Source organism: Nanorana parkeri, unplaced genomic scaffold (genome assembly GCF_000935625.1).
Source record: "Nanorana parkeri isolate BGI_ZX_2015 unplaced genomic scaffold, ASM93562v1 scaffold959, whole genome shotgun sequence".
NCBI classification, from domain to species: domain Eukaryota; kingdom Metazoa; phylum Chordata; class Amphibia; order Anura; family Dicroglossidae; genus Nanorana; species Nanorana parkeri.
This window is the reverse complement of record NW_017307227.1, coordinates 24,674-41,690: the sequence shown is the minus strand read 5'-3', so window position 1 is coordinate 41,690 and position 17,017 is coordinate 24,674. Positions and strand designations below refer to the sequence as shown.

The 17,017-nt window shown below is 42.7% G+C and overlaps 1 protein-coding gene across 1 annotated transcript in view; it reads left to right on the top strand.

Annotated features, from left to right (window-relative positions):
- The first annotated feature begins 6,196 nt into the window (after nucleotides 1–6,196).
- Nucleotides 6,197–17,017, top strand: part of LOC108795309 (S100P-binding protein-like) — a 21,430-nt gene continuing 10,609 nt past the window's right edge. Inside the window, exons 1-2 of the mRNA XM_018566535.1 lie at nucleotides 6,197–7,499; nucleotides 7,967–8,097. Of these exons, the coding sequence (XP_018422037.1) occupies nucleotides 6,207–7,499; nucleotides 7,967–8,097 (1,424 nt within the window). The 5' untranslated portion in view covers nucleotides 6,197–6,206. The remainder of the gene's footprint in view (nucleotides 7,500–7,966; nucleotides 8,098–17,017) is intronic.

The window sequence follows — 17,017 nt, the reverse complement described above, 5'->3', positions numbered from 1 at the left end:
AGCCCCCCTGGGGGGGGGGGGGTTGCACCCCCCTATCCCCCCGTTATCTATACCCTGCCTCCAAGTGTCCTGCTTCTTCCCCCTCAGGTTTGTTTACTAAGAGATGTTGCGTCTGCTGCTGCTACACTTGTTGGCTTGCTAAAATTGCGCCCTCTTTGTGCTTCTGTCGGCCGTCTCTGCTTCCCAAGACACAAGCCCACCTTCTGAAGTGCTCCTCATGTCTCAGAGCTACACACCTGCACAGTAATGTTCCTGTAAGTCCCTGTTCAAACCTGGTCGTCTTGACGCTCAACGATAAGCACTACAAAACTCAACACAAAAAATCCCATTCATTTCAATGGGCCCTGTCCACACCTGAGAGTTGTGTTGCAAGCTGTAAATCGCTAGAAAAAGACCTTTTTTTTGTCAGACTTCAATGGGAATGCCAGGAAACACGCAACATAAGCGTTTTGCACATGTCTGTGCTTGTTTTTGCACAGGTCTGTGTGTGTTATTGCACACATTCAGTCACTGCAATGCATTTCAATCTGCACAATAATATGTCCGTCTTCATGTACGCATGTTTAATGTGCACAAAAATGTGCAAAACACGCTAGACGAGACTAAACAAAATGTGGGCTAATATGCGCAATAATACTGATGCCTAGGTGTGAACGGAGCCTTATTTCTATGTGCGTCTTTTAAGTATACCTCCCAACTGTCCCTCATTTGGACCCAAGTCCCTCTCTCCTTTCCCCCTCTGTCGTCCCTCCTTTCCCCCTCTGTCGTCCCTCCTTTCCCCCTCTGTCGTCTCTCCTTTCATTGTCCCTCCTTTCCCCCTCAGTTGTCCCTCCTTTCCTCCTCCTTGCAAGCAGTAGATATATGCAAAAACATTTTTTTTAAAGTTACCAATAGGTAAAAACGTACCTGTGTCTCAGCCGCTCGCTCCCGGCTGCAGGATCTGGAGATTATCAGCGGGGCGTGGAGGAGAGATGCTGTGGAAGAGAATGCACGCAGCCGTGAGCGTGCACGCCGGACAGACTACTTGGGACAGGAAGAGGCAGCAGCCTGCGCTGGATCAGAGACAGTCACCAGTGCTGGAGGGGCTGCTGGTAAACAAGTTGAAAGAAGATGATCGCATCAAGAGGCATCAATTAAGGTAAGTCCTTAAAGCAGCGGGGGGGGGTTTAGTCATTTCAACCCTTGCAGTGGGGCATTCCCCTCCACCAGCACTCGTTTTTGTCTAGAGTCTAAATGTACAAAGATTTATTCACCAGAACCTTGGTCTCCCCTGGACCCCAGTGGTCTAATGACATGTTAGGACACTGAGGGACATACCACAGCTGGAGCGGATAGGAAGAAAGGGGGAGCAGTCTCTGCTGCAGGATCAATATACGAGTGAATATATCTTCTTTGTTTGGTCCCCTAGAGAAAAATGAGCCGTTAACCCTTGCAATGTGGGGGTAACCCCACTGCATGGGTTAATTTTTTTTCTGCCCAGAGTTCTTCTTCAACCCCCAAAAGTTATTCTGCGGCCTGCGATGTAGTGTGAACGGGCTGCATAGAAAATAATAGTTTTCTGTGTCCCCTAGCGGTGACTGGCTTTCTTCAGTTGTTGGAAAACTTTAGTCACCGCTATAGTGTGAATGAGTCGAAAAGTAATAGTTTAAAAAAAAATGATGCCCACGCACATTTCAAAGGGTTGTTTAAGATGGAAATAGTGATCTGAAATATTTGATAATGAGAATAGTTGCCAATTATTCTCATAATCGATTATTATCCATTTAATCAATTAGTTGTTGCAGCCCTAGAAATATTTCTATGGGTTCATTTAAAACAAGAGGCAATTGGATAGGTTTTACCGTAATCAGTTGTTTGTAGTGCTAATAGTCTTTTTGGTTTCGTTTGGTTTGGTTAATGTAAGAAAGTTAGAACTTCTGTTAGGGTCCATTCAAATCAGATGCATTAGGATGTGTTTTTTAGTGCATTCCCAATGCACAACAATATAAAATACATGAAAATCAGAGGCCAGTTCACACCAGCGCATTGCACTGCGTTTATCCGTGCTAAAAAAAAGTAGAGCATACTCAATTTTTTAAGAGCAATACACGCAAACACACACCAACACACAGAGAATAAGAAACTTGCTATAGAAACATAAAAACAGCTAAATAGAAAAATCACGATGCAACTGAGGGCGTATAGAACCGCACACCAGGGCATGCGGCGAAGGTAGCACATCACAATGAGCCACACTGTGTTATCACATGCACTATAGTGTGAATAGACCCTCAGTGTCAGGATTTTATTTGTTGACGGGACAGAAGTGGATGGATTCTGCAACAGGAGGTGAGTGGAAATCTTCCAGAGGGGACACAAATGGAGATCTTCCAATGGGTACCCTTGATGTGTGGGGGCTTGGTGGGAAGTTCACTTGAGTAGTGAAAGCCTGTGCAAAACTGTGACTGATACACCCCCCTTCTGGCACAATCAGTTGCTTTCACCACTCTATAGCTCTATGTCACTAGGGGTGGGGAATGCCTCTCCCACAAATAAGTGGGCTGGGAGGGGGTGTGTTAGTGACAGTTTTGTGCAGTTACACCAAGGCATCACACATCTCTACAACTGTCTAAGAGGGGATTTTCCTCACTTCCTGTTCTGTCTACTGAACTTTAAATTAGGGATGCAGCGATACTAGTATCGGTGCCGATGCCGAGTACTCGCCCAAATGCTCTGATGGCTTGCCCAATACTTCCGGTATCAGGAAGCCCGGGCAGCGAGTCATTACACGGCTCCATGCTCCCTCGTCACTTGTAATCACCGCTCCAAGCTCGCTCCTGTGATGGACTACAATCTCACGTTTAGTTTACTAATTTGCATTGAGATTTTAGTTAGAGCGGTGGCTACTTTACAACACACGCAGGAACCATGGGGAATAAAAGTAGCCCCCCTCCAGAAGGTAGGACAGTGTCGGCACCAATTCAGAGATGATTTGAGGATCTACAGCTGAGTGATACACAAATAAGATACATTTATGTTAATAGGGTACATGAAAGCATTTTTAAGCTGTAACTTTTGAGTTTATTGTCTCTTTAACATTTTGTTCACCTGAAATCCCCAGAAAATTGTATTGACTATAAATAGATGCAAAATTTGTTTCCAGTATAGATCTAGAAATTCAGCACTTTAAATATGTGGGAAATGTTGTAAGTGCTTCCTGATTTGTAAGGGACAGCCCCAGGTTTTGAAGGGTTGTTTTCCCTATTTTACTGACTAATGCAGGTACGTTCAGTTATTACTGTTTATTGATAATGGAATCTTATATTATTTGGGAAGTTGTAATGGGTTCTGTAGAGCTACATACACTTCTTTTGAAATATTGTTCCTTAATGGCTATTTACACTTGTTCTGTGGAAGTTGTGTTCATTTCTTTTTTCATGTAATTAGGATTGTGGTATTTTATGGTTATAGGAGACAACATGGGCCCTATTTCTTTCTTTTACCGGCCCTGCATTGAGGAAAGCCAGTTGCTTGTAGTGCAGGAGGCGTTGCAGTCCATACACTTTATACATTCTAACTGTGTAAATTGAATCGGAACACCAAGCAAACATCTAAGTACACGGCTGAAATGTGTAAATTGTTTGTGGTTCCGCAAGGAGGCTTATATGGTTATGACTGTAAGTCTGGGTCGACTTGCCCTATTCTGCAAAAATTCATCCCAGTGTGAGTGGTGGCTGAGACTCTTGAGGCAGCCGGGGGTTCAAAGCAGGATCATAGAAGAATGAGGGAAGGGAAGTCCTGGGTGTATCAAGCTGGAGGAAATAAGTGTGTGGTCACTCAGAGATACCCTTGTTTGTTTATTGTTGGTGCCCCTATCCAACCAGTAGAGATGCCCAAGAGACAGAGAAGGGATTGTCTGTGGGAACAGAACACCTCTGGGCTCAAAGACTAGTTTTAATGGACAGATGAAGCTTTCTCTATAGTGCATACAGATTGAATTTGATATCCATTTGATATCCATTTGCAATACTTCTTCATATCATTCAGAGTTCCATGACAGGTGATTCTGACTGGCAGTTCCTTATGTTCTAAGCTGCTTCAACCTGCTTTTGTTAGCTGATAGCCCCCTATGTCTATATTGCTGATCGGGGTCATCTTTAGGCTAGGTTCACACCTGGGCGTACGGAATATGTGCGTTTTTACCGCGATTTGCGGTAAAATAAACGTGCGAAAAACTAGGGTTATCCGGCTGTATCCTAATGGATACCCGCGGCAAATATGCCTCAAAGAAGCTCCTGTACTTCTTTGGGCGTTTTACAGCGCGTTCGTACGCGCTGTAAAACGCACAGGTGGGAACCATGCCCATAGGCAATTATTGGTTTTCACATGTTGAGCGTTTTACAGAGCGTAGGAACGCGCTGTAAAACGCCCAGGTGTGAACCAGGCCTTAGGGAGACTGCAGGGGTCTAGTAGACTCTTCATGTGAACAAGATCATACTTGATCAGCCTCTTCCTAGGCCATTGTGGCCGTGGAGTGACCTCTCAGAAAAAGTTACAAAATCCTCATCTCTTGCAGGTTCATGGTTTTTTTTTTTTTCTGCCATTGCCGTCCCATTTGCATTTGTATCACTACAAGTAGATTGTCATGAGGAACAAGTCGATTGGGCCTTGATTTGTTGTATGCCTCTATAGCTGGTGGTATTCTGCATTGTGCTGTATAATGTATTGCTGGGTTTTGTAGTCCTCCTATAGCAGGTGCCATTCTGCATTCATTGCTGTATAACTTTACACTTTTCATTTCACTATATTGCACACCACACTTTTGTTTTCTTTTTTACGTCCACTGTTCCAAGCTTGCTCCTGTGATGGACTACACTCAATACAAACTAGTAGTCCATCACTGGAGCCATTTTTTAAAATTTATTTTATTTTGAATCAAACTTAATAATCGGCTAACCGATTTTGAAAATAATCGTTAGCTGCAGCTCTATTCCACACCCCTGAACCATAATAAAAATATGAGAGATTTTAAACCCCCTATACTGGAACAAAATGTAAAGAAAAGTTTTGGCTTTAGATCCATTTTGCCCTCAACATGGGCAAACCTAAGAGCTCCTTGTATGGTCTGAGGGGCTTAATATGGATACAAACATAGATTGTTAAAAATGATAAATGTATAGCCTGTGCCTACACTTAAGCAGTATTGTGACCTGAGAAATGTTTTAGGCCATTTAAGGCTCAATTTAATAATATAAAATCCCGAAATGGCTCATGTCCAATGCAGCAGTGCCGTCCGTCCGTTTTTTTTACAACGGGCGGACGGCAAGTGGTTAAGTATATTATTTATTTAGCAAACGTGGATTTGCACTTTTAAGAACTAAAAGGAAACCTGAATGGAGCCTACACAATAGGACAGTTTTTTGTTTTGCAGCATAAGTATTTGTTAGAGTAAGAATATTGTCTGTGTTAAAATACTTTCTCAACTGCCAGGCACTGAAGTGAGAGTGGCAACTGCCAGGCACTGAAGTGAGAGTGGCAACTGCCAGGCACTGAAGTGAGAGTGGCAACTGCCAGGCACTAAGGAGAGAGTGGCAACTGCCAGGCACTAAAGCGAGAGTGGCAACTGCCAGGCACTAAAGTGAGAGTGGCAACTGCCAGGCACTAAAGTGAGAGTGGCAACTGCCAGGCACTAAAGTGAGAGTGGCAACTGCCAGGCACTAAAGTGAGAGTGGCAACTGCCAGGCACTAAAGTGAGAGTGGCAACTGCCAGGCACTAAAGTGAGAGGCCAGGAATGTCCGAGCTTTGAAGGTAAGTTTGGAAGTCAGCAGTCTGGATTAGATGCTAGGTTTCTACACTGCTGCCTGCTGTGTCCTAATACTGCATTTCATTTCTACATCAGAGACCCAAGAGGATATGTAAGATAATCATGGAGATTCAAGTGGCAGTATAAACAGGAAAAAAAAAATAATTAAGAGTGCCATTTTGTATAGGTGCCACATGTACTGGAGCCTGCAACGTTTATGCTAAATTATAGCATGATTACTTGTGGCACTTCGAAAAGATAAAGCTGTTTATTATATTATTTCCCAGAGTTCAGTTAACACTGTCCTATATAGGTATTTTTGTTCCAATGGTTATTTAGAGGAAAATAAATCATTATTTAGCTGTGAGCATTGTGGAGCAGTGCTAATAATTCAATTACTTTTGTAGAATTTCAGGTGCAGAGATGCCCATAAAAGTTACCAATGAAAGCAGTGATTCATCTACAGCTTACTCTGAGCGGCAAGTTATGCTATACCCAGCAGCTATGGACAACCCTATTGCTGAAACAATGGAAGATATAAAGATCAGTATTGTCAATGATCGAGCAACAAATCAGAAGCGCCAGCAAGAACAAAATACGGCAGAAACTCCTTGCTCTAAGAGATTCTGCGGTGATTTTAGTTGTAGCACACCACATTCTAAATCTACCCCTTCTACCTCCAAATCTAAAGGTGTCAATTGGAGCCATGTAAATAGCCCATCTCACGCACTGGAACAAAATCAAGAGTGGGATGATTCATTGCTGGAACCTTCTGATAATGAAGATGACACTCCGCTTTATCTGACAGTGGATGAGATTGATTCCTTACTTGAAGATGACTCTCCCTTTGCAGCTGAGCCTTTTGGATTGGATGATTGCAGTTCTACAGGTATTGTTACTCCAGAATCAGAAGATGAAAAGGAAAAATTGTGTACTTCACCTTATAGTCAATTGGATGGTTCTGTTACTTTGACCGAAGAAACACTGTGTGTGGAAGACCTGAATAACTATGCCACAATGGCTCCATCACCCAGTCATTCAATCATACATTCTGTAGAGGTTCAGGTGCCAAAACAGAAAAGCAACATTGTTGGCAATGTAAAGTCTTCTGATTCTGTGCAAGAAACAAATGGAATGTCTACTTCAGGAGTGCCTATACTTGATAAAACTGAAGCACTTATTCATGAGCTTGCTAGTGACTGCTCTCTGTATACTGTGGATGTTCTAGTGGAATGGAACGATGACCCTGAGCTGTCTTTTGATGGTGACATTGACGATCTCTTGGCAATCAGTCCTAAGGGTAGTACATCATCTGAAGAGGAGACGGATGCTGAACCCTCTAGACCGTTCACTGAACAAATCGGATCTGCAGTATCAGATTCACTAAATACTTTCAAGCATTCAAACTCTGTTCCTGTTAATCAGACAGCCCATTCTGCAGTTTCTGATACTGCAGATGTACATCAGCAACTCTCTCCATCCACTTCAGATGCTCTCGAAGTTCATTGTCCTCCTTCCACTGTATCTGAGCCTCCAAAAGATTCTGGGTCACCATCAATGCCTACAGTGGTCATCTTTGAAACTCAATCAAACACTGATGCTGCTGAAGATGTCAAACCCAGCACTTCTACAAAAAGTGATGCCCAGTCCACTGCAGGTCTAAGTGACCAGTCTGTAAATTCAAGTGCCACACAGACATCCAGCAGCCAGCAAACGGTATGCAACACCCTTTTGTCATAATTCCTTAACACATAACTTGAAAATTAAAATTATCATCAGAGCAGAAACGTCTTCAAATTATTTAAGTGGTTATAGTTCCATAAATGTATGCAATGTATTATAAATCAGCTCTGAAGAAAACTATTATGTGTTTATTTAACCATGATTACACAAAATGAAATAGACATAGATGTATATGATTACACAAAATGAAATATACATATAATAAATACGTATGGGATATGTGTTGGTGCTTTACAAGAATAAGATATGAATGGTTTTTGGATGGCTGAATTATGTATGCCTACTTTTTTATACTGCTTTTGCTCTGTGGTGAAAATAAAAAAACTATTAGGTCATGAGATGCATATAGGGATAGATCTCCAAAACCACCCATTTTGTGCAATACATAGCATAAATTCCTTTCATATAATTCTTTTTTTAACTTGTATACTTGTATGCAGGTCCAAGCCCCTGTATCAAAATCTGCAGCTGCCCAGGAAAGGGCCCGTGCCGCAGTCACTCCACAGCCAACACCAGAAGTCACTCCACAGCCAACACCAGAAGTCACTCCACTGCCAAGACCAGCACACAGGTATCTCACTTTGCCAATCCTGCTCATTGATGCTGTGTTTTGTCTTAAACCACATGATGACTAGGTGGATTTCCCCTTGCTGATCCAGCTAGTGTTTGCCTTACATGAACCTGTCATCACTTTACATTTTCAAAACTAAAAGCTAATGGACAATTATGCACTTTCGTTGGATAGTGGGGATGTTACTAGTTTGGAAGACCTTAGCCCAGAAGTTAGGAAAGTCCAAAGGCAGAACTTTTCAATTTCAGTTCTAAAAATGAACAGATTCACAGCTCAAGCTAATGTAAATTATTATATTAAAAGTAGCCCATATTTGTTTTCACTGGCTTATTTTTAATAATGTAATGTATGGCTTATTGTAATACTTAAAGCTATCCTTTCCTTTTTAAATGATTAAACCTCTGCCAGTTGAGAACTCTTCAGATTATAAACAGCTCACCTATGAATAAACACTGAAGAAAAACCCTGCTCCAGTAAGGTTAGCCTCTCACACAGACTAAAGAAGGTAAAGACAGGCTATCTGTAAAGGTCTTCAAATTAGATACCTCAGCCTTACCTGTGACAGTTGCATGTCACTGCTGTCTGCTTATATTACCAGCCAGGAAGGGTGGATAGAGATTAGGACTTGACTGGGGACTTTTGACTGAGCGTTTAGTAACAGCACTGTTAAGTCCTCTTAGGCTGTACATTTTGGGCAATGGAGAAGTGAGCTTGAAACAGTTGGTGGAGTAATTTATGAAGGTACCACTATGATTCCATCTTTGTGAATTGGGACAAGTTCACTTTAAATTAATTGTGAGTGTGTCACAAATGACCTTTTAATTTTTTCATAGTATGTGTTTCATATATATTATGCTCAGCCACCCATTGGGGGAGCTTTGTGATCATTTGTAAGCTGCCAATACACTGCAAATTTTGGCTGTTTTCTTAAAGAACTGGACGAAATTCACACAGTGGGTGCCCCTGTCGTTGCCCTTCCATCAGAAAATCGAAGGAGCTGGATGGAAAATATTTGATCAAACAGTGACAGTACCCAGCTGCTGTCACTGTTTGGGTATTCTGACAGGGGCACACTTGCTATCGGAATACAAATGACATGGCGGGAGATTCGTCCATCCACGGTGTTTAGCTTGAATGGAGGAACATTTTTTTATTTATTTTTTGTTTTGCCCACAGGCTGTTATAAACATATAACTGTGTGGCCAGCTTTACACAATTTGGTTGTGTTACAGAACAGGCTGTAACAGCTATAAAAGATAATTACAGGCTTAGAAAAATAATGCCATCTCTAGGGTAATGTAGACTAAGAAGGACACAAATAGGAAGTAAGGCTAGGTTAAACATGCATGCATTATTTGTTCTGTCTTGTATGTCTGATCCCACACACTGACTCTAAATGGAATACTCAGCTTACATGACCATTAAAGCATTATTTTTTAGCAAGTACAGAAAATACCTGATGATCTTGCCAGAAATGCAGTGTCATTGTAATTTCTGTTGACCTGGAAAGAAAGCAAAAACATCTGTATCTTTCTTCTGTAAACCACTAATCCAATCCATCCACCTTGTAATAGAGATTAACAAAGGCATGAATGGACAGGAAGTGTTATTTGCAGGAATACCAGGGGAAAGTAAAGGCCTGAAAAAAATGAATACAACCATCACATGAAAGGATTTTTGTGTTTAAATGTAGATACTATTTAATGTCAAGCAAAGGAGTGGGGAAAGTAGCTTTGCAGCAGGAAAAAAGTCCCGGTGCTTGGTCAAACAATAGCAATCACACACGGTCTTCTGTCTTATTATTTTTCTCCTGATGACAATAGAATGAGATTGTTCAAGACTTTCAGGACATTCCCTTATTTAGAAATCACTCTCTAGTTACTTTGCATGTAGATCACACCTGCATTACACACAGTGGTGCTGATTTTAATTATCTCTCTCTTTTACATTTTAGCATTGCAAAAGCATATGGGGAGGTTATATGGGATGGGGGGGGGAGTGGTAGTGGGACATTATTAGGGGTAAAGAATGGTATGGGGGGAATAGGTAAGTCCATTGACATTATCAGGGGTAAGGGATAATATGAAGGGGGATGGAGGTGAGTCCATGTTGGGGATTTATAAGTCCAGGATCTCTCATGTTCCTCTCAGTCTGTGACACTCTGTGACGTATTGTGTAGATATTTTCTCAGTTGGCTCCTCTTCTCCCAGTACAATGTAGAGTTTCTTCTATAGAGGTGAAGTCCGGGATGAGAGCGGACAGTCTCTGGAAGTGAGTGTCCGTTAGTGCTGAGTACTTGGGGCACTGTAGGAGGAAGTGTACTTTATCTTCCAGGGCCCCCTGGTCACAACACTGGCACAGTCTACTCTCCCTGGGCTTGTAGGTCTGTCTATGCCGCCCTGATTCTATTTCCAGGCTGTGGGCGCTCAGTCTGTAGAGAAAGAAGAGAGATGTACCTAGAGATCCTCACCCCAAGATAATATTGAGTTATTTAACTCAGCTTAGTAACTCTCAAAAACGATCACCCCCCTGCTGCTATTACAGTACACAGAGAATTTGTTCAGCCAAGGGAGGCTCTTGAACAGAGTGCAGTTAAATAAGGGGGAGTCGGAGAGTTCAATAGTAATATGAAAAAATAGTAAATTTATTAAATATACACAGTAGACTTAAATCTAACACATTAACTGACTGCACAGTTGCTATCTACTAACCCCACACCTTATTGCAATAATCCATTCGTGCAAAACAACATTCAAAACCTTTGAGGAGCTTGCTGATCTGTATTATTGTATTGTCAGGTGGTTCTCAATTCTAGAGAAAGCAGCGCTGGGACTAAAGTGATTTGTGCTGGAAACTATGTAGCGGATACTTGATTGAACTTTCTCTAATGTTTTTCTTCTTACTAAGGACGTCTTTTAGATTTAATTTCACCGATTAGAAGTAAAGTCATTAGGAACTGAACCTATATCTTGGTTAGTTCTTTCAGGGGACACCACAAATGTTGCTCGAGCAAATACTTAATTGAAGGGAACTTATTGGGGTACATCAAAGCATAGAAGTAAGCCCGGTGATATAGGTAATCAGTCTGTACCAGCTCAGGATTTGTCTGTCCTTGGGATCTCGTAGTACCTCCAGGTATGGGGCCAGTTTGTATTCCCTCTGTAATGATTGGTAAATTATGAGTTTCTGGAAATTTGCTATATCATGTCTCCATTCTCTGATATAGTTTTCCCTGGAATCATTAATTATGTCCTTTTTATTTGATATTTGGTCAGGTTGCATTCATGGGAGCTTTGGATGAACAAGGTGGATACGAGTTGTTGCAGCCCACATGGTTTGGGGTGGTCCTTGTTGGCCAGTAGGGCTTTATAGTGGTATGAGTTGGGGCTGCTGATGTTTAGGTGATCCCAGTTTTTGTAGAGTTTTCTCCTGATGGCATAGAAGGTTCTACATGCCTTGTCTCTTAAGGCCTCTATGGCTGGTTTGAAGCTTCCCGATTGATTTGTTTCTAGGCTGAGGTATGTGTAGCTGTTGGCTTCATCATGAGTGCAGTCATTAAGTGTGAAAGAAGAACTCTTGGTTTTTGTGTTCTTCCTTTGGAAAATCATGACCTTTGTTTTCTTTTGGTTGATGGGTAGTGCCCATGCCGCACTGTATTTTGCCAGCACTTCCAGGCTGTCTTGTAGACCTCTCTCTGTTGGTGACAGTAATAGGAGGTCATCTGCATACAACAGGAACTTCACCTAGGTGTCATGTAGAGCTAGTCCTGGTGCGGAGGAGGATTCTAGAGCTTCAGCCAGTCCATTGATGTAGATGTTAAAGAGGGTTGGACTTAAGCTGCAGCCTTGTATAACTCCACGAGCCTGCCGGAAGTACTCTGTTCTCTTCCCATTCACCTTTATGCTGCAGAAGTTCTCATTATATGAGCTCTTGATGACGTCATAGGTTTTCCCTCCTATTCCACTCTCCAGTAGTTTGAGGAACAGGCCTGGGTGCCACACTGAGTCAAAGGCCTTCTTAAAGTCCACAAAGCAGGCAAATATTTTCCCATGTTTTGTATGGTGGACATGGTTCTTGATGAGACTGTGCAGGGTGTATATGTGATCTGTAGTGCGATGGTTTGGCATGAACCCAGCTTGGCTTCTGCTGAGGACATTATGCTGTGTCAGGAAGCTGAGGATTCTTTTGTTCAGAATGCTATTGAACAGTTTTCCTAGCGTGCTGCTGACACATATCCCATATCTTTCTCTCTCTTTCTCTCTCTTTCCCTCTCTCTTTCTCTTCCCCCCCTCTCTCTATACAAATAGGCTTTATTGGCAGGACCATATACATTTTAACATTGGCAAAGCATAGGGGGGGTGGGGGTGGGTAGTGGAACATTGTTAGGGGTAAAGGATGATATGGGGGGAATAGGCAAGTCCAGGGGCATGATCAGGGGTAAGGGATAATATGAAGGGGGATGGGGGTGAGTCCATGTTGGGGATATAGGTCCAGGATCTCTCATGTTCCTCTCAGTCAGTGAAGTTCTGTGAAGTATTGTGCAGATATTTTCTCAGTTGGCTCCTCTTCTCCCAGTACAATGTAGAGTTTCTTCTATAGAGGTGAAGTCCGGGATGAGAGCGGAGAGTCTCTGGAAGTGAGTGTCCCTTAGTGCTGAGTACTTGGGGCACAGTCTACTCTCCCTGGGCTTGTAGGTCTGTCTATGCTGCCCTGATTCAATTTCCAGACTGTGGGCGCTCAGTCTGTATCGGGTCAGGATTTGTCTGTCCTTGGGATCTTGTAGTACCTCCAGGTATGGGGGCAGTTTGTATTCCCTCTGTAATGAATGGTAAATAGTGAGTTTCTGGGAGTTTGCTATATCATGTCTCCATTCTCTGATATAGTTTTCTTTGGAATCATTCATTATGTCCTTTTCTTTGATATTTTGTCAGGCTGCATTCATGGGAGCTTTGGATGGATAAGGTGCTATTGTTGCAGCCCGCATGGTTTGGAGTGATCCTGGTCCTAGAGTTGTCTCCTGATGGCATAGAAGGTTCTACATGCCTTGTCTCCTAGGGCCTCTATGGCTGGTTTGAAGCTTTCCGATTGGTTTGTTTCTAGGCCGAGGTATGTGTAGCTGTTGGTTTCATCAAGAGTGCAAGTCATTAAGTGTGAAAGAAGAACTCTTGATTTTTGTGTTCTTCCTTTGGAGAACCATGACTTTTTATGTTTTCTTTTGGTTGATGGGTAGTGCCCATGCCGCACTGTATTTCTCCAGCACTTCCAGGCTGTCTTGTAGACCTCTCTCTCTGTTGGTGACAGTAATAGGAGGTCATCTACATACAACAGGAACTTCACTTTGGTGTCATGTATTACTAGTCCTGGTGCGGAGGAGGATTCTAGAGCTTCAGCCAGTCCATTGATGTAGATGTTAAAGAGGGTTGGACTTAAGCTGCAGCCCTGTCTAACTCCACGAGCCTGCCGGAAGTACTCTGTTCTCTTCCCATTCACCTTTATGCTGCAGAAGTTCTCATTATATGAGCTCTTGATGACGTCATAGGTTTTCCCTCCTATTCCACTCTCCAGTAGTTTGAGGAACAGGCCTGGGTGCCACACTGAGTCAAAGGCCTTCTTAAAGTCCACAAAGCAGGCAAATATTTTCCCATGTTTTGTATTGTAGATATGGTTCTTATGGTTCTTGATAAGACTGCAGGGTGTAGATGTGATCTGTAGTGCGATGGTTTGGCATGAATCCTGCTTAGCTTCTGCTGAGGACATTATGCTGTGTCAGGAAGGTGAAGATTCTTTTGTTCAGAATACTATTGAACAGTTTTCCCAGCATGCTGCTGACACATCCCTCTGTAGTTGGTCGGATCAAACTGGTTTCCACTTTTATGCATGGGTGTCATGAGGCCTTGGTTCCATACGTGAAGGTAGTACCCAGCGCTCAGGACCAGGTTGAAGACTTTACTTATTGCGGCATGTACATCTGGGGAACTGTGTTTAATCATCTCTGGAAGGATTCCATCGATCCCGCTGGCTTTTTTACTGCTCAGATCTTTAATTTTCTCTGCTACTACTTGGAGTGTAATGGGTGTTTCCAACGGGTTTTGGAAATCCTTGATTTTTTTTTTTCCTTCAGTTAATTTATTCTTATGATGTGGTCTTGTTCCACAGTTAGCTCCTCTTCGGGAATATCTTTTGTACAGGCTCTTGAAGTAGTTGAGCCAGATGTTGCCATTTTGGATGCGGAGGTTGTTTTTCTTAGATCCTGAGCAGATTTGATTCCAGATTTCCAAGAAAGAGTTTTCCTGAAGAGCCTCTTCCAATTGTTGAAGGTTTTTGGAGATGAAGTTTTGTTTTTTCTTTTTGAGGATTTGTTTGTAATTTTTCTGTAGGATGCCATGAGCGATCCTCAGGTCGGTGTTGTCGGGATCTCTGTGTTTTTTTATTTGAGACTGTTGGTAGGTTGTTTCTTAGTTTCGTGCATTCTCTGTGAAACCATTTATTGGGTTGTTTATTGGATGATTTCTTGAAGTTGACTTTTTTTTATGTTGGATGTCTCTGCGATGGTGTGTAGTATATTTTGGAGGTCCTTTGCTGCTCAGTTCACCCCCTGGGGACTTATTACATAGGTGTTGTTTTGGAAGTCTGCTAGCTGCTCTTTGATGTTGGGTCTGTTGATTACCTCTCTGGTCCATTTAAATGATGAGGGTAGGTTATACAGGCCGGTCTGATGGGGTTTTAAAGATGGTTTGTTTGAGGATTTAATATAAAGCAGTAGCTGGCTGTGGTCTGATAGGTGTGTTTGTGGGCTGACTGTGAAGGCATCGATGTGAGGCGGGGTTCATGCCTGTGATGGCTGTTGCCTAATGTATATCTTCCCAGAGAGTCTTCCTTGGTGCGCTGTCATTAAAGATGTAGAGCCCGAGACTTCGACACAAGTTCAGCAATTTTCTTCCACTCTTGTTGGTTGTACTGTCATAGTTGTTTCTTTGTGTCTGTATTGAATCCTGACAGTAGTTTGCAGCCCCCAATATGTATGTGTTCCCATCTGAGGTCACATAGTCCTTCTCTTCCTGTCCTAGCGTTGAGGTCTCCACAGATCAGCACGTGTCCTATGGACTGGAAGTGGGTGGCCTGGCTTTGTTGAGACTCATAGGTGTCTGGTCTGAAGTATGGGGACTCTGGTGGGGCAATGTAAGCTGCGCACAGGAAGATGTCTGACTGAGAGGTGAGGATGGAGTTACTTATTTTTATCCAGATGTGGATCTCTCCTTTTTTTTATTTGATGTTCTCGTGTTGCTCCTCCTTATACCAGATTAATATTCCTCCTGAATGGCAACTCTGATGTTTTTATCCTTCTGGGCGGGCACAGAAAATTCTCTGTAGCCAATAGGTGCTTGTGAGTCATCCTTTGCAGTCTATGTTTGAAGTCTGGATCGTTTACTTTGGGTCCAAAGGTTGAAGCATTCAGACCCTGAATGTTCCAGCTACTGATTGTTAGTGATGTCATTTTGTGTTGTTATACCTTGTATTGAGCAAAATTACATGGGACACGCAGGTTGTGGATGGTTGTCACTGTATCGATTACATTATAAGTTCAATTCACATTAATTTGTTGTATAGTGTGCTGAGGAGGGTCTGTATCTCCTCCATGTCTCTGCTCTGTTGAGGTATTGATGTCCATCTTGAGGCGGGTGCTTTCCCCCATTCCTGCCATCTGCTTTGTCCTGGTCTTGGGTTAAATGTGTTGTTCTTGTTTAGGTTTATTGGTGCGGTTTGAGGTCTTCTTGTGGTTGTTCTGTTTGTGTTTTGGTTTGTGCCAGGTTCGGAGATATGGGTTCTGTTCAGTACAATGGTGTACGTTTAATAAACTGTGAAAGAGTGTGATAAGCAGTGAGAAGGCTTTTCTCACCTTAGCAAAGTGAAAAGTCTAGAAAATGCTGTTTAATAACCCGTGATAAGTCGGGTAGGAACAGAAATATCTCACCTCTTCTCATCCTGGTGATAAGTACACAGAAAGTAATGGGAATGTACCTGTTTAATAAAGGGAGACATTCCAGCATGTGTCAGAGTGCCCACTTACATTGCTAGGGTCCATCAGAGTGCCCCTTTAGAATGTTTAACCCCATCACTGCCTCGCATTGTGGCTGCCTCTGGTAGTTTAATTCATGGTTTTGTACTGGTACATGCTGAACAAATCAGAACATGTAAATCCTGTTTTTTAGCAATTTTCTTAACTTTAATGGTGAAATAACTGTTGCACTTTGCTATAGCGATGCTTTGTAATATTGTTAATGGGTGGTTTGGCAGATTAAACTACGATCCTGTCAGGAGGATTGCAGATTATCACAAAGGATGTCATTGTGCAGCTCAGAATACATTCCCCACATTGCTTTCTCTACTGATCACCGTGACGACTTATCTCAGCCTTTCACAGCTGTTTCGTGAGATAAGTTTTCTTTTTGCAGGTTATTAAACAGCCTCTGTGCAGCAGAGAAAAACAAAGAGATATGCTGAGTAAAGTTAACTCATGATAAGGCTAGTTTTATCACCGTTTATTAACCCTTTCGCTGCCAAGGCCGTACGGCATACGGAGCTACAACAGTGCTTCCAGCTGGCCAGCTCAGTATGCTGTACGGACCTGGCATTTACAGTTCTACTATAAGCTGATGGTCGCTTCAGCGACCATCAGCTTATAGTAGAACTGTTCAGCAGACTGTCCCCTTTAAATTAATAGCTGTCATCAGCGGCTCACAAGCCGCTGATGATCGCTATTTTCAAAAATACCGGGCGCCGCTGCCGGGCGCCGGCATCTGGAGTCTCTCATCCGTCTCTGGAGCCATCCAAGGGAGGGATGAGAGACTCCATGGATCCCCGCTGCTTGTAGGGTCTGTGGCAGCGGGGATCCGTAAAAAAATCACCGGCGGGGGGGGGG